This window comes from Gallinula chloropus, assembly GCF_964237585.1.
Source record: "Gallinula chloropus genome assembly, chromosome: 10".
Taxonomy (NCBI): domain Eukaryota; kingdom Metazoa; phylum Chordata; class Aves; order Gruiformes; family Rallidae; genus Gallinula; species Gallinula chloropus.
In genome coordinates, this window is record NC_140095.1 from 16872535 (window position 1) to 16898624 (window position 26090).

The following is a 26090-nucleotide window of genomic DNA, read 5'->3' on the forward strand; positions in this document are numbered from 1 at the left end:
CACAGGCAGTCACGGGCTGCTGCCTGCAACCAAACACAGTCACAACCTGCCAACAGCATCTTCTCCACCCCGCTGCAGAGCACACGCGTTGCGATAGACACACTTGCACACAGGTGGCTTCCCGTGTCCAGCTGCATCGCGCTGACATTCCCAAGCAGGGGCACGCAGTGGGTGCTGGTGTGGCAGGGGGTCCCTGTCCTATCAGCCCACAAGCAGCACCACTGAGGGCAGCTCTGGGGTGGAAAATCCTTCAGCAGTCCCTGCTTTGGTCCCTCTACCAGTCCCCAAGGCCAGTGGTGATGTGGGGAGGGGGACGAGGGGCACAGGTGCTGCCAGCAGGCAGATCTGCCCAACCTCTTCCTGCAGACCCCAAAAGCTCCCTCTGCCCATCCTGGAAAGCGTTTGGGACTGGAGATGCAGAGGGTGCAAACTGCAGCCCCAGGGTCCATCATGTCCCTCATGCCTGGGTGGTGGGGACCCTGGCACGGTGTCCCCAACCGTGTCCCTCTCTGCCCACACAGGTGGCCCTGGTTGGCGAGCCCAGACGACAGTGGATGAGTGCTGGGCGCTGGCCTAGCCACACGTGCACAGCAGCACCATGGACTTTGTCATGAAGCAAGCCCTGGGCGGTGAGTGGGTGCTGTTCTCCCTCCAGGTCCCCCCTCCAGCAGCAATGCTGGCCCAGCACCCCAGGGAGCACAGTGGGAGGGAGATGGAGGGTGGGACAAAGTCATGGGGAGAGCTGCTGGCAGCGGGGAGCTGTTGCCAGAGCCCTCCGGGGCGCCCGCTCCCAGCGCCGGCAGCGCCTGGCTGGGGAATCCCGGCTCTCCCGCCACTAAGTGGGATTCCCCAGCAGGTCCCCTGGGTGCCAGCACCGAAGGAGCTGCCGGCGTCTCCCCCAGCTGACGCCAAACTAGGACAGTGCAGCCAGCCCACAGCACTCCCCATCCCTGCAGCCTCCAGAGCCCGGCTGCAGCCGGCTCTAGTGCCAAGTGGCCCTGGGGACATCCCAGGTCGCCCTTGCTGGGGGGCTCTGTGCTGTCCCCACCTCTGCAGGGGCTGCAGCAGCCAGCGCCAGACTCCAGCACCCAGGGGGACCGGCCGATGATCTTGTTCTCTGCAGGGGCCACCAAGGACATGGGGAAGATGCTGGGGGGCGAGGAGGAGAAGGACCCCGACGCGCAGAAGAAGGAGGAGGAGAGGCAGGAGGCCCTGCGCCAGCAGGAGGAGGAGCGGAAAGCTAAGCACGCCCGCATGGAAGCCGAGCGGGAGAAAGTCCGGCAGCAGATCCGTGACAAGGTGGGCACGCGTGTCCCCTGCACCCACCGCTGACCGCGGAGGGGCTGGGACAGGGAGTTGGCATGACCAGTGGGGAGGGTGGCCCAAGGCGGTTATGGTGGCCACCGAGAACAACGTGGGTGGTACTGAGCACAGCGTGGGTGCCACTTTCTGCCTGCCCTGCTGAGGGCCTGTGTCCTTGCAGTACGGGCTGAAGAAGAAGGAGGAGAAGGAGGCAGAGGAGAAAGCAGCGCTGGAGCAGCCATGTGAGGGCAGCCTGACGCGTCCCAAGAAGGCAATCCCAGCTGGCTGTGGGGATGAAGAGGAGGAGGAGGAGGAGAGCATCCTGGACACCGTCCTCAAGTACCTGCCCGGCCCGCTGCAGGATATGTTCAAGAAGTAACAGCACCGCCAACCCTGCCATGGGGTGCTGGGGCACGGGCGCCCTCTCCTCTCCAACCCTCCATCAGTTCCCTTGGCAGGGGGGGGTCCCTGCATCCCCTCCTGCCCTCTTCCCCAACCAGACCAAAAACCCGCCCCGTCCCGTCCAGGCAGGGCCCCCCCGCCATGCCATGCCAAAGGGGAGCGGCCCTGGCCGGACAGGGCGAACCGGGACCAAATGCACTGACGTAACCTCGCAGCAGGCTGGGGGCACCGTAGGCCCTACCACCCCCCCTACCAGGGGTGGCTCCCTGTGCCCCCAGCCCTGCACCTCCTGCCCTCCCAGGGGACCCCGGCAGGCCTCTGCTCGCCTGCCCTTGTCCCCAGCACTGCCATCCCCCTGCCCCGTCCCGCCCTGGGTCAAGCCCAAAGCACAAAGCCAGGCGCCCTGCCCGCAGCTCCCCCCACCCCCAGGCCCTGGGCACGGGGGTCCCCTGGGGCTGCCCGGTGTGCCCCAACATCGGGGGGTTGGAGGGGACCCCCCCCCCTCCCCGCATCTCTGGCCCCATAGTTAAAGCCATATCAGTTAGACTGCAATACTTCAGCACCGGGAGGAGCGGGCGCCGCGCTCCACCGACCGTGTACAAAGGCGCGTGCGGGGCAGGGACCCCCCCTGCCTCGACCCCCCCGCCCTGTCCCCGTCCCCCCAGTCCCCCACCGCTCGCTCGTCCGTGTCTTGGCCCCGCTGGCCCCCGTTCTCGCATTAGTGTCTCCGTGCCAGGGTGCGCCCCGTCGCTCCATGCGTCCTCGTGTCCGCTGCTCACACTCCCACCCCCCCAACGCCCCCCCCCCCCCCCCGCTGTCCCCGGGGCCGCCCGTGGCACCGAGAGCCCCCCCACACCGCGCTGCTGGGGCGCCCGCTCTGCCCCCTGCAATAAAGCCAGTGCGGGGATAAGAGCTGCCGGGCCGGGAGCACCCGGCTGTCCCCCCACCCAACGCTGGACACACGGGTGTCCCCCTCCCCCGGGCCTGGGAAGGGATCCCTGGGCAAGCACCCCAGGGAATTTCCCAGGAGCTGCTGCTTGCACCCCAAACGGGGAGGGATGCAGGGGTATGCCCATGCCCTTGCCCCAGCCCGTGTCCCTTGCCACACCGTGCTCCCCCTTCCCCGTGCTTCCTGTGCCGCAGCCCCCAGCTGCTCCCCAGGGTGCTCCCCGGGAGGCAGTGGGTGGTTCGGGGCCCCGCAGACATGCTGTGACCATCCTGCTCGAACTAGTCTTTGACAAACTAATAAAATAAAAGGATTTGTACATTGCTCCAGCTTCTTCTCAGCCATTGCTTCCCTGGGGCTTGAGCCAGCTCCCTCGCGCCTCCATCCCCTCAGGGCTGAGACCTGCCAGCTCATTGCACTTGGGGGGACCCCAGGGCTCAAGCTGGCCAACACCCAGAAACATCCAAGGTGAAGGGAGCACCCACACGCTGCTTGCAGAGGCCCACTCGGTCCAGCCACCTTCCTACTCCCCCATGCCCACACCGCAGGCACCCTCTCTGGGGTGGGAGACAAGGCGAAAGGGCTTGGGGAGGGCTTCTGCCCCTTCCCCCTGACAGAATGGCTGGGGATACCCCTGGAGTACAAGGGCTGTTTCTGGTGGGTAACAGCCTTCTGTTCCCCCCAAACACCCCCAAAAAAAGCATAGGCATGAAGCTATGGGCAGACCCTAGGCACCGGGGCAAGCCCCCCCAACCAGGCAGCACCACTGGAGCTGCACAGCCCCGGCAGCCTGCGTCCAGAGCCAGCCTCAGCTCCAGCTGATTTGCCGTCATTTACCAGCACGGAGCTCAGCTGTTGCCCAGGCGGCATCAGCAGAGCAGTCACCTGGAAAAGCCTCTGTCAGAAGCAAATATTAGGGTAGGAAATGATAGAGATCGCGGAGGCAAGGTCTCCATTGCAGGCAGACTGCGCCCGCACCTCCTCTGCGGCGACCAGCCCCCCCCCCCGAGACCCAGAGCCTGCGGGCGCAGCGGGGAAGGACGCCCCACAGCAAGCCCCGGGGAGCGGGTTGGGGGGCGCGGCCCAGGGGGCTGCGGCCGGGAGCAGGGCGGGTGTCCCTGTCCCCTGGGACGTGTCCCGCGGTCACTCGTCCTCAGCACGGGGACACAGTGCCACCTGGCGGGGGGGACAGCGAGGGACAGCGGAGATGGGGACAAGGGGGACAGGGGGGGACAAGGGGACAGCAAGGATAGGACAGGGGACAGGAGGGACAAGGAGGAACGGGGGGCAGGAGGGACAACAAGAGAAGGGACAGGCAGGGTGACAAGGGGGACGACAGGAGAAGGGACAGGCTGGGGGACAAGGGGGACGACAGGAGAGGGGACAGTCTGGGGGACAAGGGGGACAGTCCCCTCGACACAGCTCCTCAGCTGGGGCCCTGCCTGGCCCAAGGGGAAGGAGGTAGGGGAAGTGGGCAGAGCAGCTCAGCACCCCCCACCTCCTCCCGCCCCCCCCCCCAGCAGCCACAGGTGCAATTGTTACACAACAGGATTTATCAAAATTAGAATTAAAAAAAAAAACCAAAAAAAACCCACTACATGTATAAAACAAAAAAAATTAAACAAAAAAAAGCCAAAGCCCCAGCTGGGGAGGAGACTCCCAGCTCACATCCCCCCACCCTCCCTTGCTGCCCCAGTGTGGGGAAGGGACACAGGGTGTCTGGCAGGGGACAGGACAGGCTGTGCTCCCAGGGCTGTGGGGCAGAAAGGGGACGGCCACGTAGCTTATCGCTGCCAGGGAGCCCAGAACTCCTCTCTTGGGAAGCTCCACAGCAGTCACCTTCAGCAACCAACTTTCTTTGGCCATTTGCCTTTGGAACAAGCCCCCCCCACACACCCCAGTGAAGAGACAGCAGCTCTGAGACCGCAACAGGGACTCCACCAGCATTGCCCCATCCTCCCCAGCACACAAACTGCTATTTTACAAACGCTCCCGAAAGCAGCAGGCACAGAACTGAGCCACAGGCTGCAGCTCTGCCCAGCAGGCAAGGAGGGGAAAGCCACCTCCTTACCTCCCTGCACTAACTGAGCACTGTCCCATCCCCAAGAGCAAGGAAGCGCTGCCTCCTCCAGTGCGGTGACATTAGGAGTCGTTGGGGAGCCCGAAGAGCTTGACCGTGCCCGCCTCCCGGCTGCTGTCGTATTTGCCATCTTTGTCGTCGCAGGCGAAGGCCAGCAGCGGCCTCTTCGGGTGCCAGGCCACTGTGAAGGTGGGGGACTCACACTGCACCTCCCAGAGCTTCTCTCCTGCATGGAAAAGGGGCCACGTCAGCCTGGAGAGCCTGCGGACCCCCAGCCGCACGCCGCCCCGTAGCCAGAGCCAAGCACCTGCTGCTGCTGCTTCTCTGGGCGCAGGGCAGGGGAGGACCAAACAGCGCTTCAGCGCCCTTTAATCACCTGGTGACGAGGCACAGACATGACACACGCGTCTACCACACAGACTAACGAGGCACAGGCTCCCCCTCACGGCGTTCTGCTCGGCACAGCCAAGCTCTTTGTTAGCAGCCGGATTTTCCCTGTGCCCTTGCAGCTCCGCCAGCTCTCCTCCAACCGACTGACCCCTCGCTGCTCCCCAAAAGCAAAGCGTTACCTGTCTCCACCTCTGCGATGTCAATGAAGTGATCCTCCGACGCCGAGGCCAGCATCTTCCCATCGTGGCTGAAGCTGAGCGTTCGCACCGGCCAGTCGAGCCTGCAGCAGCAGAGTGAAACGGTGAGCCAAGTGCCACCAGAGAGGGGAGGAACCCAGCTTTGGGACAGCACAACCTACCTGGAGAAGCACCTCACACACACCAGCTCATCCACGTCCCAGAGGCTGACCAAGGCGTCAGCACTGCCCGTGGCAAAGTACTTCCCCATGGGGTCAAACTTGATGCAGATGCAGTTTGAGGGGTGGGCGTTGATGGACTGGATGGGTTTCAGCTCCGGGTAGCTGTGGAGATGAAGGGAGAGGGCAGGAAGCAGGAAGAGGAGCAATGGGCTCAACAAGCAAGGCAGGTGGGGCTGTGAGCAAGCTCAGCTGGTGCAGGGCCATGCTCTTGGAAACTTTTAGTGCTGAGTAAGCAAGGCAAAGCATCAGGGTCACTCTCAGGGAGCCCAGCCCAGCACTGGGACAATCACGGCTCCAGGCAAGTTCAGTTCCACCAGAGGGCTGGGAATGGCTGGGATGTGGGACTTGGGTACCCCAAAAAGCAGCAAAGGAGCTTGGAGAGATATGCCTGCCACAGCCAGCCCAGCTACCCTGCCCACCTGCTGCCACAGGTGCCTACCTGAGGATGTTGATGCAGCCGTTCCCGTTAGTGAGGAAGAACATGTTGTTGTCATTGTTCCAGGAGATCTCGTTCACCTCAAACTTGAACTGTTCCTCAGCTTTGGAGCGATGAGTCTTGGCATCAATGAAAGTGACCACGTCATCCTTGTTCCCCACGGCAATGGTCTGGCCATCAGGGCTCCAGCAGATGTTGATGTTCTCCCCTGGATGGACAGAAAGGCAGAAGGTCCCGTTTCTGCCCAACAACCCACAGCAGCCACGAGTTAAGCAGACAGGCAGCTTTTTACTCCCTATCTAGGGTTCTGCTAACTCCAAATTGCTCCCAAATGGGAAAGACTGCCAGGTCTGCAGTCTAACACACAAGCCCTATACAGCAGCAGTCCAAATATGCATAGCTATTGAAAAATACACTTAACAGAGCCACAGCTTCAAGCCAACACAACTACCTCAGTGCTCTTCCTGTTTCAGCCAAGATGGGACCACAGCAACCACCAATCAAGATCAGCTCAAATATCCTCTTAACCCAGTAATCTTCGAGACCCAGAAGAAGCAGAAGCCAATGACAGTAAGAACAAGGCATGTTTCTCTTTGCCAATCTCACATCACCATTTCCAGCCCCAACAGTTCAATAGCAGAAACCTCAGAGGGCAGCGATGGCATCTGGGTTAACCAGCCCAAGGAGGTAACTGCATTCTGCATCCACACAAGCTTTTACTCCCACCATGGCTCTCTGCAACCACAGACTCCAGACACAAGCAAAGATGGCATTTTAACAGCCAGCACCATATGGAAGCAGTTTCCCCAGTCCTGACACCAGGGTACATCAGCCCTCACGCTCCCGGCTGCTCCTCACAGGTGAGCACAACACAAAGACAGACGCTTTCAGCACACACCACTCCAACACACTGGGTGGGTGCAGGTGGCTCCCAGGTAGCAGAGGTTCTGGGGGAACCCAGGAGCCCTCATGGGGAGGCTGGGGCTCACCTTTGGTGTTGACAGTGGCGATGCACTTGGTGGTGCGGACGTCCCAGATGCGGATGGTTTTGTCCCCGGACGCCGTGACAAAGAGGTCAGGGTTGCTGGGGTGCCAGCAGAGCTGATCCACGCTGTCCCCATGGCCCCGGTAGTTGTTCTCCTTCACCTGGACGGAGAAGGCAGGCAGGGGAGGGATGAGACCAGCTCTACCCTCTTCCTACCCCGGGTCCCAGTATCCTGCACCCTGCTCTGCTGCCGGTTACCGGGTAGGGCGGGACTCCAGCCCGCCGCCCCACCGCCGTTTCAGTCACGGGTCCCGCCGGGCGGGAGGGAAGAGCCCTCCCGGCCTCCCCATCCCGGCACCGCCCCAGGCCCGGCACCGGCCGGCGGGGTCCTTAGTGACGCTTCTCTTCCCGGTACAGACCCGAGTCGCCGCTTCCAGGCCCGGTAACCGGCCGCCAAGCCCCACTCCTAATTCCAGCCACCTGGGCGCCCGGTCCCGGAGCGAGAGGCCTCTGGTACCGGCCCGAATCACCGGCCCCGGCCCCAGGGCTCCCGCAGTGCCCCGCCACCGGCCGGAGCGCCCGCCCCACGTGTTCCTCGGGGCCCGGCAGCGGAGCAGCTCACCAGCCGGTCCTTCTCGAGCAGGAAGACGCTGGCGGTCTTGTCGAAGGAGCCGGAGGCGAGGCGGCGGCCGCAGCAGCTCCAGGCCACCGAGTGCACCTTGGCGCCGTGCGCCGGGAACTCCCGGCTCCGCGTGTTGGCGCGGAACAGCTCCTGCATGGCCTGCACGTAGGGCGACAGCGCCATGGCGGCGCCGCCGCGCCCGCAGCCGCGGCCGCCGGTGCCCCGCCCTGCCGCCGCCTCTGACGCAGCTTCCGCCGCCCTCCCTCTCCCAGACCCGGCCCTGCCCGGCCGGCGGCCCGACCGCCCGCCGCGAAGATGGCCGACGGCGTCGTCCTCGTAAGCGACTCGGACCCTGAGAGCAGCCGCTCGCTGCAGCTCCGGCGCCGCTCCTGTCACCGCCCACTGCCGCCCCCCGCGGTGAGTCGGCAGCCGACGGGACGGAGAGACCCCCTCTCCCCACCGCCGGGCGCAGCGCTGCCCGGCCTGCCCCTCACAAAGATGGTGGCGCTGCCGCCATGGTCGGCGGTGGGGACGGGAGCCGCGCGGGGACACGGAGCCTCGAGGGCCGCGGAAGGGCGTAGCGCGTTTCTCGTGCCAGGAGGGGCCGGGACCCTCGGCCCTGTGTTCCCGGGGAGCCCGGTCCCGGTGGTCACGTATTTCGGAGGACGGTCCTAAGCTCGGCCCCGGAGGATCTCCCAGCCTGTCCCAGGAGGCTTCGGGTCCCCTCGGCCACCTCTCGCCGGCAGAGGCGCGAGGCCCAAGTGCGTGTCGCCCCCCGGCTCCCTGTGCCCGCACTCCCTCCCCGGGACGGGCCAGGTCACCATGGAGCGACCTGTGCCCTTCAGCTGCGCGTCAGGGAAGGCTCAGCCCCCGCACCTGGGCTGCCCCGCGGGGGGTGGGCGGATGGGGGGGACGATGGGTCAGCGCGGCGGCGGTTCGGGGCTGGAGGAAAACGGTCTGTCCGTCACCACCACCCCCCACACACACACACAACGGGTGCCGCTGTGCCCGGTCCTAACGCCGGCGCTGCGGCCGTTGCGGCGGGTCCGGTTCGGTTGGAGATGGGGCAGTCTGCGGCCTCCCTGGGCTCGGCGGCAGGTCCGCTGCCTTTCGCCATCGCCCCGGGCTACCTGCGGCTCCTCCTTGGGACAGGCGGCAGTTCTGGGTCAGGGGGAGGATGGATTTAAATTGGAGACGCTGGGGGTTGGTTTCCTCCGAGAGCAACAGGCTCTGCCCCGAGCCGGGCGCTGGGAAGGGCCGTGTCCTGCCTGCTGGCGCTGCGGGCACAGCTGCCTTCCCTTGCCAGCTCCTGCTGCCCCTCAGGTGGGCCCATCCTGTTCTCCACACTCGCATCCGTGTAGCAGATGAGGTGGTGCCGAGGTTTGGGTCCTGTGGTGGTCGCACTCCCCTCGCCTTCCCCAGGCACCCCAGTGCAGCTGGGGAGGGAGCTGAGCAGGCAGCTCAGCCCACTCCAGGACAAGGCGAGCGGTGCTCAGAGCAGAAGCCCAGCCAGTCGCTCTAAGGAGCCCCAGGGGCAGTGGGGGGTTTGTCTCTGCCAGGAACAAGGAAGGAGAGTCTGGCTCAGGCTCAGTCATTGATGTCTGGGGAGGCCGACACTGGAGCTCAGGGCTGCTGCCCCACAGGTTGCCCTGTCCCCTACACCAAGCAGCAGGGTCTTTGTCCCTGGTTTCTTGAATTAGTGCCAACAAAGCCTTTTCCCCCCTTGGGCTGGGGCAACAGAGCCATTGTAGCAGAGGTCTCTGGCAGGGGCGGACCGATGCACTCAGGTCCCACTGTTGCTGACAGCACTGGCCCCTCTGTCCCCACAGGACATCATCGATCTGACCTGTGAAGACATAAGCACAGCATCGTTGGGCAGTCTCACCATCATCGACCTGACAGAGGACACCTGCAGCCCTACCCACACCACCAGCTGTGCTGAACAGGACCCTGGGCAGGCACCTGCTGCCCAAGCAGCACACACATCCCATCCCCTGCCCTGCTCCACCATAACACCAAAAACAGGGACAACAGCAGAGCCGAGCCCTGCAGCACCCTGGCACAGCACTCCCACAGACCCCAGTGCCACCATGGACATGGCAGAAAGTGCACAGAACTGGAACAGCTTCTCCCCTGCCTCCAGCCGCTGCAGCTCCGAGCAGAACTGCAGCACTACCACTTTTAACAGTGACTTGGGCTCTCTGGCCAGCATGCAGCTGGATTCAGACCTGCTGTCCCTGTCCCCTTCCAGCCTGGACAGCAGCAGCAGCTGGAGGGCCAGTGGCCTGGGGGAATGGACCCCTCACCTCTGCGAGCAAAGGGAGATGCCCCTGAGACTGAGCTCTGCCTCAGCCACCCCTACAACCCCACAGACAGTCCCAGAGCCTTCACTGGAATTAGATGACTTACCACCACTGGGAACAATCCAGCACGTGACCCCAGCCAGGACCAAGGCTGTCAATAAGGCCTGGTTGAACAAACTACAGTATTTCAAGAGGAGTGGAGCCCAGCACCTTTTCTTCCAAGGTGTAGCATTCAACAAGGAAACACAGCAGGTAAACGGGGTTCAGGGCAGCTGCTGCCAAGCCTGCTCAGAGCAGTGTGCAAAACCAGCCTCTGCTCCACATCTGCTTTTGGGGGAAGCTTTGCCAGACAGTTGGGCTCTCTGGTTATTGCAGTTCCCTCTACAGTGGGCCCCACATCACAGGTGGGTCCCTCTGTGTTGGGGGCAGCTGACTTTCACCCACTGCCTTGTCTTGCACGCAGATGAAACCTGAGCTCATCCCCAGTGGGAAGCTGAGCATGGTACACACCACCATGGAGGAGAACTTCGTGGAGGGAACCTTGCATTTCCTGAATGAGTTCGTCTCCAGCCGGTACTGTCCCCCCAAAGAAATCATCTCCTACCTGATCACAGAAATCCTGCTGAACTCCCACCAAGGGGAGATCCTGAAGGACACCTACACGCTGCTGATGAAGATCCAAACGTAGGTGTTCCCTTTGTCACAGTGTCCTGGGGCTGGCTAGGTGCAGAAAGACTTTTTGTCCTTGGTCCTCACCCCCAGAGCAGGGAGCAGTTTCCCCTGTAACCCAGGATGATCCTCCTGCCTCCTGCCTCCCACCAGCAGCACAGGCACACCCTGCACTGTCTTGAGGATGGGGACCACTAAACCCCCAAGAGGATGGTGAGAGATGCAGGGGATGCTGAGATAAGAGGGGAAAGCAGCTCCCACTATATCATGAGTGTGCTTTAATCATTTATTAATGATTAAATCACATTAATCATTTATTAGCAATCCCACACAGTGCAGGGACAGCCTGTGACACCAGGGAGCCCTCTAGGATGGAGGAGTGTGGTTGCCTAGCTCCTGAAGAGTAGATCTCATTCTTCACTGCTGTGATGTGGCAAAACTGCAGCAAGGACCATGACAAAACAGCTGCAGGAGAGGGATGAAGTGGTTACCCTGTTGCCCTCAGGGTTCCCACAGAGAGGCACTGAAGCCTTGTGTTTGCAAGGGTGTGTGTGCCCGAGCTCTCCATAAGGTTCAGCCCCAGTTTCAGATGATTCCCCCCCCTAAAAAAAAAGAACGTGGGCAGGGGAGGAGAAAAGGAGAGGGTGAAGCTGGAGAGGAGAAGGCAGAGCAGGTCCTTTATCAAGTGGGGCTGGGGAAGGGCCCAGGGCTGCCCTGCTTCCAGGTCAGGCTGTTGAGCACAAATGGACCGTGCTGTCCTTGCAGGCTCCATCCAGCCAACGTCACCACGGTGGGATGGGACTGGATGCTGCTGAAGTACATCATGGAGGATGAGGTACTTGGCATTGCGTGTCTCATCGGGCAGAGCTCGTCCAGTACGTGGTGCCTGAGGCTCAGCACTGACCCAGGGCCTCCTCATAGCCACGCTGTGCTGCAGAGCAGGGCTGCTGTCCAACATGCAGCTTCACTGCAGCCACTGATGGTAGGAAATGCCAGTTGGTGTCTGCTGCTTGTATCTGTGGTGCTCCCTGAGCTGCTGCACAGCCACAGGCTGGTTGTCTCATCTGAAAACAACTCAGCAACAGAGAAAGCCTCTGTGGGCCACAGCCCTAGTGCAAAGGTAGAACAGGTCCAGCCAAGCCCCTGGGGGGGGCCAGGCAGCCCCTCTTGGAGCTACTCCTCAGTCATGTACATCAGCCCATTCCCAAGAAAGCCAAAACCCTTGGTAGTCCTTGCTCTGCAGCAACCCCAGGCTCATACCATCTCCTTCTGCCCTCAGGGGAAGCCCCCTGGCCGGCTCCTTTTCCTGCAGTACGTGGTGCAGACCCTGGAGGATGACTTCCAGCAGAACCTGAGGTTGCGCCTGCTGCAGAAGTCAATTGCCAAGAAAGTGCTTTCATGTGACAACTGCTTCAGCAATGTCAAGTAAGGAGCCACACCTCCTCCCCTCTTCTCTAACCGATGCAGAGAGGCAGGGGCTCAGAAACACTTGTTGAGACCCAGGTCAGACTTTCCATGGGAAAGGCTTGGGATGCAGAGGGAAGTGTAGGGCCCAGGTGTGAAGAAAAGGAACAGGTTTACAAAAGCAAACCACCAGCATTGATGCAAGGCATTTCCTGCCACAACCTAGCAGGTTTATTTACCCAGGAATGAGGTCAGATTTGCACTGTTCAGGACAGGACTGGGGATGAGGTGGTCCTGTTGACAGGCATATACATCTGCTGCTCAACAGACCTACTCCCTAGCCTGTCCCAAGTGGGTGAGATGTATTCTTCATCCACAGGCTCTTTCCTTGAGCTCCAAGTGGATCTAGAGCTCAGAATGCAGCAAAGCCAGGCCTGTTCCTGCTAATGTTCCTGTTTCTGTCCCAGGGAGGTGGTGGAATGGTTGGTCGCAGCGGTTACAGGAGTCGGGTTCACCCAGCCCCAGGAGCAGCCACAAGAAAATTCCTCCTCTTCAGCAGAAACAAGTGCTGAATGCAGCTTATCTGCACCATGGCCAGCCAGCACCAACCAGGCAGAGGTGGCTCCATCAGCTTTCTTCACCCAGAAGTAAGTCCCACAAGTCCTGGCTCCCTGCTGACAGTGTCATGGGGCCCAAGCCAGGGAGAAGCCAGAGGCTGTCCTGGTGAGGGAAGTCAGGCTGTTACCTGAACTTCTCCTTTGGGTTAGATGTACACTTGGTGAGCAAGAAGCTTCCTTGCCAGGTAGGAAACTGGCTCACCCTCCCCTTAGAGGCAGCACAACACTGGAGCTCTTGGCCCACCACCTGGGCTGCCCTGTGCTGCTCCACCAATGCTCAGTATAGCCACTGAGACCTCCTGAGCATCCATCTGGGGATTAGCTCTGCTTCCATGAGCATCAGATTCAAAACCCACCAAGACATACCAGATCCAGCCTGCTACGTTCCCCTACATCACCTAAAAGGCATGAGGCTGAAAACTAGGTGTCATCCTCCACTGCTTTGCTTTGCAAGCCAAGGGATAGTCTCTCCTCACGTTGACTCTCTCTCTGACCTAGGGTGATGCTCCTGCTCCAGAGGATGTTGGCCATTGCAGTGGAAGTGGATAAATCTCCAAACTGCAGCTCCTGTAAGATTGCAGATGTGATGTTCCCATTTATACTGAATATTCCCTTGAGGAGCCAAAGGTGAGACAAACAGACACAAAGCAGCACCTGCCTGTACGAGCAATACTCTTATTCCCAATTTACATCTGATGCTTAAGATACCACAGGGTGTAGAAAGAGAGGATCATTAATGAACCAGCCAGCAAAAGCATGGCTGTTGGACTGACAGATCCCATGCAGATAGAACATTGCCAGCTGAAAGCATCTCCCCAAGTCCTGTGTTGCTGAGAAAAGTTGATTCTCCCACTTGTTAAAGTTGCAGGACCTGTAAACTGTAAAGAGGGTCTGCACAGCAGCACGGCAGCAGCACGGTCAGGTACTGGCAGGAACATCACTGATTCCCAGGGACAGCTGAGCAGCTCATCAGGAATACAATGCAGTTCTTGCCTTGACAGGCTTTTGTTTGCTTCTCTAAGAAATGCAGCATGTGGAACCAAAGCACAAGGGCCTGACCGGCTCTAGTGCAGACACGAGACCACTAGACCCACAGAGAGTTCAAACCCATGCTTGCCACCCTCAGCCAGCCCCTTCAGACCCTTTCAGCAGAACTCTCTGAGCACACACCAGGTCTGATCAAGCCAAACAGGCTCTAAGGAAGCTATTGCTCCCCCCAGGACAGATCTGGTAGATCCAGCTGGCTGCTGACCCCACTTCACATTTGCTTGGCTGCGCTCCCTGCAAGTCAGCAGGACCAGGTAACATCCACACAGGCTGCTGGGCAGGGTGAAGCCAGGCAGCCAGGCTGGTGTCACAGGCTCTACCAACCTCAAGTTGCCACAAGTCAAACCCAGGGATGTAAACGTGGCCATGGCCACACTGGGTAACAGAAGGGTCTGTCACAGCTGGTGGTTTTCCTTCTGCTGCACTGCTGAGCAGCCCCTGCACCAGATGGACACCAGGAACGTGGCAGAGTAGCTGCCCCTGGTCAAGCTGTGCTGTGTAAATCCCTTTGTCTTCCAGGGAAGCTTTCTTGAACACCATGGAGAGCCCACTCCTGCGCTGCAAATTGCTGGAGCTGTTGTTCCAGCATAGCTGCTGCATGCCCACGACCTTGCCCTTGTCTCTGTCCAAGATCCTGGACTTCTTGAGCCCCTTCTCTGTGCTGTTGCCATATCAGGTATCTGGTCCAATCTCTCCTCTGTTTTCTTCAGAGAAAAGCACTTCTAATAACCAAATACTGTCTCCTGTCATAGGAGGAAACAGCAACGTGGCAAAAATATGATGAGATGCTGCAGTACTTGAGTTTGCTGCTGCTGAGTTACCAAAATGTGATGCTGGGTGAGTAGCTGGTCTGCCCTTAATAAACACAATCTCATCAAGAGGCTGCAGGAGAACAGCCAAAGTACCTTTCCTCCTCCTCTTATCACTGTTGAACTCGTGGCCACTGAGTCTTGGGAAGATAACATGCCTCCATCCATGCTAGTAACTGTTCCCAGCAGTTGGAGTGAAGTAGTAACATTGCATCAGAGCCCCAGGCTGGATTGCCAGGTTTAGCCCCCAGTAACCCTACTCCCTAAGGGATCAGCCCCACATGGAGAAGTACACGAGGGGCCCTGGGTACCCACTGTTGAGTTGAACACACAGTGAGTAAAAAATAGGGTGTTTTAGGATGAAAAGCAGAAGCCAAAGGGGTGGTAAAGCCAGGACACACTCAGCAGGCTGGGCAGGGAGCACCACCAAAGCAGCCATGGAAGGAGCAGGATTTCTGACCCCAGGAGAGTGGCACAGTCACAAAACATTCCCCAAAACTCCCTAATGCCATTTTGCCAGAAAATTCCTAAAGTTTCTTCCCAGCTTCAGGTGCTTTAGCCCAGGGTTAAGGCTCTCATGGAGAAAAGCAGAGGAATGCACCATGCCACGTGCAGTCTTGCTCTCCCTGAAGCCCTGGCAATCACTGTTAAACTCTCTGGGGATGCTCCTTTGTAGCTGGACAGCTGACTGGTCTGCTAGCACAGGAAAAAAAGATGCTACAAGCTCTGCCCAGTTTTGGGGTGCTCCCTGTGCAGACTGAGCTCCAGAAAGGGACAGCACCTTCCTCCAGCAGGCTAGTCTTGTGCAGAAGATAACCAAAAGAGGATCAGGATGGTTCCCAAACTGCTCCTCACTGCAGCACTGCCTGCTGCAGTCAGGCAGCCCACTGCACGTTGCCCTTCTCCACCAGCATCTCCTCTTGCAGAGCACTTACGGAGCTCACTCAACGACCGGATGGACTTGATCATTCAGAAAGCCAAGCCCAAGCTCCAGGACAGTGATGACATCAGCCATCTGGACATTCAGCTGAAGGTAGAGGACTTCATCAACCAAACGCAGCACATCCTGGAGCAGCCCTTACCCCCCCAGATCACAGAGAAACTGTGCATGCTTCAGGAGCTGTTCCTCATTGTTACTGTTGCCAGAGGCTGACAAGCACTGCAGCAGGCTGCAGTCTCAACTGTCACACATCAGGTAGGGTTTGTTTACACAATCCTTTGGAAGGTTTCAGAATGTTTCCCACTTGCCTCTTCCTACAGTTCTACCAGGCACTTTGTAGAGTTTTTTAAAATAAATTATTTTTCTGTGTTCTGAGACTCTTTCCACCTTGTGCCAGCCCTGCCCAGAGGAAGGGAAGAGCTCTGTGTGTTAGACTAACACAGCCCTAAGTTCTGACAACAGTTGATGCAGGAAGCAAAATGCCAAAATCCCTGTTGGATGTTCAGGAAAAAGGTGATGGCATTTTAAGGAAAAATAAAAGCAGGTGTGGGCTGCAGTGAGAGCATTCACTGTGCAGAGATCCCCAGGCCATCCCAGACAGCCCCCTCAGGAGAACAGCCTATCTGTTTGAATCAAACCCATCCAAGGTGATCAGCATGTCAAGAGGGAGGGCTGGGGAGCAGCTGGAAAGGCTGTGCCTCCTCCAGAACATGCTGAAGCAGCTGCAGTGCAGACAGACAAGCTGCACGTTAGGGTACAGAATCAATTCAAATCCACTGCCATCAACAGTGCCAGCTGAGGTCAGAGCCATGAGGCATCTCTGAGAGCTGGGGCTGGACACAGTGATCTCTTGAGGTCCCTTCCAACCTCTATGATTCTCTGTGTTTCTGTCAGTCTCTTCAGAAGCAGCAGAGGTTGGGAGCAGGAGGAACTCCTGCAACTGCCCACCGCCCCTTGATCTGTCCTTGTGGTGGGTGGCCCTTGGCAGGTCCCAAGGAGGGAACCAGAGCCTTGGGTCGGCAGTCACAGGCAGGATTGGAGTGATCCTGATGTTGGCACTGAAGACCTGGTGCTTGGTGCACAGCAAAGTCTCACCCAGACACCTGGCTTTGGTCAGCCCAGAACTGTTTGGAAGGGTCTGACCCACAGCCCCTGGGTTTGCTCCTTGTTCTGTAGGAAGCCTCTTCCCAACTGCCAGACGCAGAACAAATCCCTCAGCTGTATGAGACACTGCCTCTCTAATCAAGGAAAAATGAAGTCTGTTTTGGGAGTAGCAGCCAGCAGCATTCCCAGCAGCACAAACAGCACTCCCTGCTCAGCCTTTCCAAACTGAGCAACAAGATCAGCCCCTATAACCAAGACACTGGCTGTACCTGGGTCTCCAGGATCTATTTCAGCACTTCCAGCTCTGCTAACACTCCAGGAGCACAGAAAACACCAACACTCAGCAGAGACATGCCCAGCCCAGAATAACCACATGCTCTATCAGCAACACTGGCAGCTACAAATGCTTCAACAGCACTCAAACCAGAAGTTTTTGGATGAAGGCAAAGCAGGGATGGCCACACCACTGGGAGCTGGGCACCTCCAGGCAAACACCAGCCTGGTTCCCATAACTGTGTGTGTTTGCACCTCAGCTGCAAAGTGAAGCAACGCCAGGAACATGAACAAGCACTGTCTGAATAGCCAAGAACACACAAACATTTCACATTTAGCTTCATCCACACAAGACCTGAGACAGGACCAAGCCCAGAGTTTCAGAGAGCAAAAAGCTTTTCCCTTCATGCAGATGCTGCCAGGGCCTTGTCAGGCAGGAACCCTGACCTCACACTGACAGCCCCACATCTCCTCCTCGGGTGCTCTGCCAACACTAACACACACCAAGGGCCTCCATTCACAAGGATTTTATTTTCTTGTAACAAACAAACAAACAAAAAAAATCAGAGAAACATGAATAAAGACAACAAATAAATTAATGTCACATGAGAGACTGATTGCCAAGGTGCAAATGAGTGGTGACAGCGAAAGCTGCTTGGTTGGGTGGGAGACTCAACACGTCACTGGCAGCACTGGTGAAGCTTGAGGGGAAGCAGGGCCACAAAACGTGCTCCTTCAGAGAGGACAGGAGCCAGGGGAGCCAGCCCTGCTCACCCTCTGGGAGGAAGGTTCAGTTTAAGGCAGAAACCCCAGAGCTCAGTTACCAGCTGTTAAGCAATCTCTCCATCATGTCCTGGCAACAGGGAAGCTCCCAGTACCAGATGCAAGGCTGCTGCTGCCACCTCACTACGACACAAAGGCAGCTGCTGGCTCTGGGAGCTCTGCAACACAACTGTGAGATCAGGAGAAAGAAGTCCTGTTTGCCACAAGAGAGATGAAGTTTACACAGCAACAGTGCCCACAATATTTGAGGGATGAGATGGTAGCCAGGAGTTCCTTTCCCTTTCCATGAAAGCAAGTGTTAGCTGTTACCAGGACCTGGTTCTGCACAGGCCAAAAGTCACACACAGCTGGGTCACAGCAGGGAGGAATGTTTAGTTCTGATCTGCTCTCAGTTCTCCCCCAGCCCTGCAAAATGCATTTAATGCTGATGGAACAAAAGCCCAAACCCTATTTAAGAAGTGCCCTGGTGTTTAACACACTCCTACATGATTCATACGAGATGCTATAAAAATAAACCTAATCAAGCAGCACCCAGAGTGCCAAGACATCCATCAGTCTGTCCAGGAGGCAGGACAGAGCTGTTTTGCAGAAAGGAGAGAGGATTACTTGGTTCAAGCCACACCAGCTCTGGTCCTTTCCACCTTTTCAGAGGAACACAAAGAATTGGAAGAGAAGCAATTCTTCCTCATGGCTGCCAAGCCTCATTAGATTCAGCTCCCTGCCTTTCTAGTTAGAGCATCTTAGAGCAGTCACAGCTCCACTTTTCCTTTAAGAAATTTAAGAACAAAAAATACTAGGTGTTAACTGTGAGGTCACACTGGATAGTAAGGGAGTGCCACATTTAAATCTGACCCACAACATTCCCAGAGCAGCTTCCTGCTGGCACTTAATGGTCCAGTTTATAGTCCTTGTTGTTTTCATCCCTCTGTGCTGGTGTGTACACAGCACTTCAGCACCCAGCAGGACAAGACAGACTACAGGTACTCAAGCCAGCTGCTTGCACACCACATGAAGTCCTGTCCTGCAGAACCTGGTTCAAGGTTTTACCATGGTGCAGCATGCCAGGAAACACACCTAGCACAACCCAGCAGACCCAACTGGTGCAGTACAGCAGGGGGGATGGGTTACACTGGTTTAGCACTAGTGCAGGAGTTTTTTTTCAAGACTAGCTTTAGGAGGACAGTCACAACTGTTTCCTTTTCTGAGATGAAGAGCTGGAAGTGATACTTCCCTATTTTAGTGCAGCACAATGGGACAGGGAAGCAGAGCCTAAGACACCCTGGAGCTCACTAAAGACACCAGAAGCATTCTTCCTAGAACCCTGTGGGAGTGAGCACGTTGAGATCCCGAGGTTTGATACTGTGGGAACGTGGAGATTGTTTCTTCCCTTCTGGGACTGGAATGTCCATTTTGGGTGGCTTGAAGGTGACAGGATCCTCTGGCATTCTAGTAGCCTGGGCACGCATCAGCTCCATTGGGGATGGCTTCTGGGCACCCTTATAGGATTGGATGGTAAATCCTCCTGATGAAAAAGATCACAGCAAGTAAGAGCTAGGAAAGCCAGCAGAGTCCTTTTTCCACTGCTGCCAGGAGTGAGCTGCATCACTGCTGCCCAACACTGAAGAAACCCAGCAGCTTCATGTCATCCAAAGCCTATTCCATATCCACAGCTGACACTTCCAGTTCTGGTTCCACCAGAGAGCAAATAAAAAGCTGTCACCTTCACACCCCACCTTCCCACTGCAGCTCAGTGTGTTACTTCTACTTTCAGACCCTTGGCACAGGTTTTACCCAATTGCTTTATCTTTAGACAGAAATGCCATGAAGAGCACACAGCCACAAGATGGTCCTAGTACCATCACAAACAGGATAAGGTTCCAGAAACAGCCAGAGTTTGTCGTGTGATAGTTCTCCCCTGCTCTTGCAGAGCAGATTTTACAGGACATACCTGGATCATTGGTGGATTTCTGGATGGCTTTGGGTCCAAACAAGCTCCATCTTTCAGATGGCAATTTGTCCCCACCAGCTTCCACAGCAAAGTCTTGGCCAGTGATAGATGATGATGATCCCTGACTAAACCAACCCCTGGGGAAAAATCATTGAGATGCACAAAACATGAGAATAAATACTTCAAGTGAGGCCAGGATCTTCACATGTAGCTATCAGGACCCATTTAAATTATCTTAGCAGGTTTGTTATCACCCAGGATGAAGATGCATATGCACAAGTTCCATGGGATTTCAACATATAGACCTATCCAACAGGAATCCACAGCAGGCTCTGAATTTCAGCTCTTAGTCCCTCACTGGATAAGGAGGTTATTTGTAACAGCTCTGACTTCAGCAGCCTGTAGGAAACCAAAGGTGGCAGCGATCTGCCAGGAACAGAGTACCTGGTTTTATGCTTGGGAGAGGAGTGGGGAGTGCTGCTTGGAGTGGACTGAGCAGAAGAGGTCTGTCTGTCATCTTTTGTCATCTCTCCACTCTGCATTTTTAGCTTCTGTTAGGAGAAGCAAGAGAAACAAGGAAGCAACAGAGCTTAAATACAAGACATACAGAACAAACACACAGTTTTATTGCCAGAACTGGGCACTGTTTATATCACAGGTGACAAAGGATTTAAGCATCACTTCACCTAAAGCTAAGCCCAGTGTTACAACAGTTGCATAGAATACCATGTAAGCTTCTTTCCACATCAAACAGGAGCATTTGGAAGCACACTATGCTCAAGGCCACATCCTCCAGACAAGAGGAGATAACACCTCCAGCTCCCTCTGCAATTCCAAGTCACTGCCCAACAGCAACACACAGCTTCAACACCAGCATTCGTTCACAGGGAGGCTGCAGCTCACACAGCACTTCAAGGACAAGGTAAACAGTCTGAATGCCACAGCAGCTATTTGCCAGCAGCATTTCAGAGCAACAAAGTTTTCAGTCCCCCAAGTTCTCAGTGAGAGGTTAGACCAGACCTCCTACAGCAGGTCCAAAGCGTAGGAGCACTGGATCCCAGCACTGATCTAGACACACTGAGATGAACTGGGTTTGAAGAGTGTGTCTGGCCATAAGCTAAACAGGAACTGGGTGTGTGAAGCAGGTTATTACGAGTCAGAGACCACAGGCTGAACTCTGAGGAAGTCACTTGAAGGGCAGTTACAGTTCAAACACCAACTACACAGACACCTTCTCTGAACATTTCCTGTGGCTGCCCAAGCCACACAAATAAGTGACCAACAGTTATTGAAACTTTGCCCTTGTGGGAGTACACTCAGAGTTCACTATTAAACTCCAACTGGGAGACTGCTGCAGGCAACTGAGCTCATCAGAAACCTGTCTCAAGACCTTTGTGTTTATTTCCAGTCCAAGGCAAGCTCCATTTAATCTCTTAACTTCCACACCACATAGTTTACAAGTTCTCTTGGGACAAACAACTACAACAGTCAACTGCAGGGCACCAAAGGTACAGGGAGAAACTAGATCCCATGTAAGGAGATCCGTGCTTGGCAAGATGACTGTGGTAGTCTGACCCAACTGGGGAATGATGAATTTCAGAAAGAAGTTGGTTTTAAAACTATAAATACTATCACTTCCATCTTAGAGTAACCTGTTTAACACAGGGAGGTAAAAAGCCTTCAGAGGAAGCAGTTTAAAGGAAGTGCTGACAATATCCTCCAGCAGTTCTGTCAGCAGGTAGGTGTTGGGTTGGACCCGATGATCTCTTGAGGTCCCTTCCAACCCCTACAATTCTATGATTAAGCAAATACACAACCTGCACAGAGAAAAGCCAACACTAAACAAGCCTTACGTGCACAGCCTCAGCCACCCGGTGGTACTTGGTCTCCTCAGTTGTGAGGCCCTTGTGGGGAGTGTAGCCAGCATCCCTCAGCCCTGCCTGCTGCTCAAAGCGCTGAATGCTCTCCTGAGTCTGCTCTGGAAAGGACAAGAGGACACATTCACACAGAAATGCCACCACAAGCACTTCTGGCACAACAGAAACTGAGTCCCTGGGGACAGCAGGATGCCCACGAGGCAGCAGTGTGCCCTCCCGGGCAAGAGGACCAACAGCATCCTGGGGTGTGTCAGAAGGGGGAGGTTAGGAGGTCAAGAGGGGTTCTCCTCCCCACCCTTATTCTGCCCTGGTGAGACCACACCTGGAATATTGTTCTGAGCACACCAGTTCAAGGGCAGGGAACTCCTTGAAAGAGTCCAGCACAGGGCCACAAAGATGATGGAGTGGAACATCTGCCTTAGGAGGAGAGGCTGAGGGAGCTGGGCCTCTCCAGCTTGGAGGAGACTGAGGGGTGACCTCAGCAGTGCCTATAAGTAAAGGGCGAGTGTCAGAAGGACAGAGCCAGGCTCTTCTCAGCAATGTCCAGTGACAGGGAAAGGGGCAATGGGCACAAGCTGAGGCAGAGGAGGTTCCGTGGGAACAGAAGGAAAACTTTTCTTACTGTGAGGGTGACAGAGCCCTGGGACAGGCTGCCCAGAGAGGTTGTGGAGTCTCCTTCTCTGGAGACATTCAAACCCCACCTGGATGTGTTCCTGTGTGACCACTCCAGGTGATCCTGCTCTGGCAGGGGGTTGGACTAGATGAGCTTTCAAGGTCCCTTCCAACATAAGACCCTTTTCCACCATTCATCCACACACGTTGTGATCGAGGCAGCAAGATGAAGCTGATGAGATATTCTGACTTGAAAACTATTTTGGATCATAGGGTTAAGTCAGATGAGCAGTGATTTTCCCCAGATCACCAGACATATTACAAATGCAACACTTGTAATTAGGAATGATGCAGCTGCTGGGGTGATGTGGGTTTATTTACATCTTCCTAAATCTAGGAGACCCCAATAAGCTGGACATTTTAAGCCTCACTCTAGTTAAATGGAAGTTTTTTGGCCAACAAAAAAAACCTCAGTTTTCTAGAAGACTGCCCATGCTCATTAACATAATGAGAGCTTGGCAAGCAGGTGGTAAAGGCTCCCAGGGATTCTAGGTTAGGTAAAATAAGCTATTTTCAGCCAACTCAGAGCCAGTATCTAATACACTGATATCAACTTCATTTCTGAGAAATACAAGCACTTTTCCCCCCAACACACACACACCAGTGTAAGATGTTCAGTCCCTGGAAGAGCTAGGAAAAAAGTTGAAAGTGATTACAGCACAAAAGTTGTTGGAAAAGCCCATATCTCCTTTACAAGGGATAACACTTCTCATGGTAAAGGCATATGCAGGGGTAGTGCACTGAGAGAAATCTAGAGGACCTTAGACTGGCTCCCCCCCAACTTGTGACTGAATGTTCTTCCTGGGAGATGTTGAGGCTCCTGACTTCTTACTGCACAAGAAGATTTTTTTAGGACATCATGGGTTTAATTAATTAGATTAGCAGTTTATCATTCAACCAGAACAGGAGCTGCTTTCCAGAAGAAAGTCCATATTCTTGGATTTTATTTTCTGATGTGTTGGCTGGTTCTGAGCCAAGACTCAAGTAAGTGCAAAGGTATAGCTATTCCAAACTCTGGCCTGAAAACCCAGGCTCCTTCAGAAGCTCTGCTTGGAGGAAATGATGAAGCTCAGCTCCCAGCTGCTAAAGGAAGAATCAGCAGCGACAGGTTAACACACAAATAACTCCTCTTGTTGCAAATGAGCACATCTTCTCTGCAAACATAACTGACCCAATCTGATTTTAAAGCATCATTATTTATGGGGGTTTAAGTGTTGCTGTTAGCAAGGCAGCAGCTGCTGCTGCTGTTAACCAAGAGAGACACCAGCAAGTGCTCCATGAGCACAGTGTGCCAGCTCTCCACAGCACTTGGGTTAATTTTAGAGCTTTACCTGTCATCCAGAAACAGCAAGTTAATAAGCAAACAAGAGCAGCAGCAGCAGCCACCTCTGCACTCCAGCAACAAGGCAGCACAGTGTCCTATCAGGAGATGTGTACCCTGCACTCCTCCCTCAACACCCACCACCAGCACCTGCAGACAGAGGCAGCGACTGGCCTATTCCCCAGTTCCTTGCTTCCTTCTAGAAGCATCCTCCAAAAAGCAGAGTCAGAGTGAGCCCACAAGCTGTGGAAGAGCTCTGGCAGTTACCCCTGAGGCAGAGCACTCTGGTGTGCCCTGTCAGCCACCAGTGAGAGCACTTACTTGTAATGAGAGAGTTCATGATGATGTGAGTGGCCTTGGCCTTCACCACAGGCACCTTGTTCACACTCTCAGTGGATGATGAAGGAGTTATGACAGGTGCATTCATGTTGGCATCCCCTTCCTCAATCTGTAGGGAAGAAGCAGGGTACAGTTTAAGATGAGAAAGACTCCCAGCACCTTGTCAGGATGTATTTCTGTCTGCCCAGATGAGACACAAGGCCAGGCTGCTCTAGCAGCCAGCCTTCACCCCACAGAAACAACCTCTACACTGTTCTCACTACAGCCCAGGAACTTACAACTCAAACCTTAAAGGACTCCACAATCAATAAGCAGCTTGAATCCAGCATTTGAAAATCTACCAGGCTCAGAGCCAACAAACTGGTAGTCCAAGTACAAAAAGGTCAACAGGAAAGACACACAAAAATACCCATTTCCAGTCTCATAACTGCAAATTGGACTCCAAGGTCAACTGGACAAGAGCACCCTTGCAGAACTCAACCACAAATGAGTTACAGAATGGCAGGCACACAGATTGGAGGCTGGTGTTTAGATCTTGTTTTTCCCCCCACACACTCCTCACATCAGTCTGTTGCTCAGCATATCTAAATGTCACAGCTCTACCAACTGATCACAAGACCTCAGCAATAAAGAACCAGACAATGACTGCAAGAAAACACATGGAAAACCTGTGAAACACAGGTTCCTCCTCTTAACACAGCACTTATTGTTCCCTCAGTGGACAGTTTGTTTTGTGCCAAACCACAACCTCAGGTTTTCTTCCATGAGAAAGATCTCCAAACAGACCGAAGTGAAAAGCTGAGGTTGAGCTCAAAGGGATGCAGTTATTGACTTCCATTCAGGAACTTTAAACCTAGAAAACAGCTTCTAAACTTAAAGGAGTTAGTCCTGCACCCAAATTGTTCCCAGACTCATTTCATATAACAGTTTGGGTTAGAAGGGACCTTCAAAGACCACCGAGTGCAGACAGGGACATCACCCACCAGATCTGGTCACTCAAAGCCTTGACTTTGGACACTGCCAAGGATAAGGCATCCACAGTTTCTCAGGACAACCTGCTCCTCACCACAGAGTTTAAACCAAAGCTGGAGGGTAGGTGTAGGTGGGATGTAATTACACCTGGTCGCAGCTTACAGCTTTTCCCACCCAGAAACACCTCCCTAAGCGAGGAGACCCCCAGGACACACCAGCCTCAACCAGACTTCAGTGCTCCCCAACCCGGCCAGGCAGCAAAGCTGATCCCCACCCCCGGGACCTCCCGAGGGCTCCGGAGGGGCAACCGGTCTCTGCTGGGCTGGGGGGCGGCAGGGAGAGGGGGGGTGCAGCTCACCCAGGCCGGCCGGCTCTGGTTGCCGGTGGCAACACGGGAGGCACACCCGAGCCAGGGCCCGTACCTTCGAGAGCTCCTGGTACTTGCGCTCGGGGATGACCGGCTGCTTCCAGAGGACGTTGGCGCACAGGTCGGCGGGCGGCGGCGTCATGGGGGCCGTGTCCTCCAGGGCGTCGTCGTAGCTGAAGGCCCGGCGGGGCACGCCGAGGGGCAGCGACACCTTGGCCGGGCGGGCCCCGCCGCCCTGCTCCAGCGCTGCGAACAGAGAGGCCCGGGCTCAGCCCCCCGCTCAGCACCCCCCCCAGCCCCCCGCTCAGCACCCCCCCCAGCCCCCCGCTCAGCCCCCCCTCAGCCCCCCGCTCAGCCCCCCGCCGCGGCCTGCCCGAGGAGCGCGGGGGCGCGGGGAGCCGGGGGGGAGCCTTACCGGGAGCGTCCGGCTGCCGCGAGCTCATGGCGGCGGCACCGCAGCTCAGGCCAACGAGGCGCGGCGCAGGGCGGCGGGACGGGGGCCGGGCAGCGCCATGGCGAAGCCCGCGGAGCTGCCGCCGCCGCTGCCGGGAGTAACGACAGGTACCGCCCCGCCCCCGCCGGAGCGCCTTTGCCGACGCGCGGGTCTCGCGAGAGCCGGCAGCGGCGCGCGAGGCGCGCTGGGAAGTGTAGTTCGGGTCTGGCGGGGCGGGGCCAGGCAGAGGGGGCGGGGCCGCACATCCCCCGGTGGGGGCCTCGCCTGGCCCTGCCCGCCCCGGCATCCCCAACCCCTGCCCGGCCCTGCGACAGCTCTGCCGGCCAAAAGCAGCTGCTGGCGGCTGGGGCGAGCAGCGGGGGCGGGGCCGGAGGTCCCTGAGGGCAGCGGCAGCCGGGCATGCTGAGACCAGTGAGGGACCTGCAGCCACCTCCATGGGACACAGCCCAGGACCGGGGTGCTTTGCAACACCGGGGAGGATTGAGGACAAACAAGCCCTGTGGGCAGCAGATGCAACCCCTGAGCTTGTGGGCGTCTGCTGTGCTGCCAGGCTGGGGGCGGCTCATGTGTGAGCGCACTGGCTGGGAAGGCTCTACTGCCTTCCTCACTC

The 26090-nt window shown here is 56.6% G+C and overlaps 4 protein-coding genes across 4 annotated transcripts; 2 read left to right on the top strand and 2 right to left on the bottom strand.

The window, feature by feature from the left end:
- The first annotated feature begins 560 nt into the window (after window positions 1-560).
- On the top strand, window positions 561-1769 carry CPLX2 (complexin 2). The gene is made up of 3 exons (XM_084268669.1): window positions 561-629; window positions 1124-1299; window positions 1484-1769. The coding sequence occupies exons 1-3, from the start codon at window positions 599-601 to the stop codon at window positions 1679-1681; spliced, it is 405 nt and encodes a 134-aa protein (XP_084124795.1). The 5' UTR covers window positions 561-598; the 3' UTR covers window positions 1682-1769.
- Window positions 1770-4191: 2422 nt separating this feature from the next.
- THOC3 (THO complex subunit 3) lies at window positions 4192-7764 on the bottom strand (the record flags this gene model as incomplete). Its single annotated transcript, XM_084268831.1, has 6 exons — window positions 4192-4956; window positions 5300-5400; window positions 5479-5640; window positions 5978-6182; window positions 6964-7120; window positions 7582-7764. The coding sequence occupies 6 exons, from the start codon at window positions 7762-7764 to the stop codon at window positions 4793-4795; spliced, it is 972 nt and encodes a 323-aa protein (XP_084124957.1). The 3' UTR covers window positions 4192-4792.
- Window positions 7765-7882: 118 nt separating this feature from the next.
- SIMC1 (SUMO interacting motifs containing 1) lies at window positions 7883-15742 on the top strand. Its single transcript, XM_084268774.1, has 10 exons — window positions 7883-7998; window positions 9411-10136; window positions 10348-10568; window positions 11319-11388; window positions 11833-11978; window positions 12425-12604; window positions 13073-13201; window positions 14141-14297; window positions 14374-14458; window positions 15357-15742. The coding sequence occupies exons 1-10, from the start codon at window positions 7897-7899 to the stop codon at window positions 15581-15583; spliced, it is 2043 nt and encodes a 680-aa protein (XP_084124900.1). The 5' UTR covers window positions 7883-7896; the 3' UTR covers window positions 15584-15742.
- A 2997-nt stretch (window positions 15743-18739) lies between these two features.
- On the bottom strand, window positions 18740-25255 carry KIAA1191. The gene is made up of 6 exons (XM_084268632.1): window positions 25082-25255; window positions 23670-23796; window positions 21332-21456; window positions 19923-20029; window positions 19479-19615; window positions 18740-19052 (listed from the first exon to the last, which is right to left on the bottom strand). Exons 1-6 carry the CDS (start codon window positions 25166-25168, stop codon window positions 18844-18846), a joined length of 792 nt encoding a protein of 263 aa, XP_084124758.1. The 5' UTR covers window positions 25169-25255; the 3' UTR covers window positions 18740-18843.
- Between the last annotated feature and the right edge of the window lie 835 nt (window positions 25256-26090).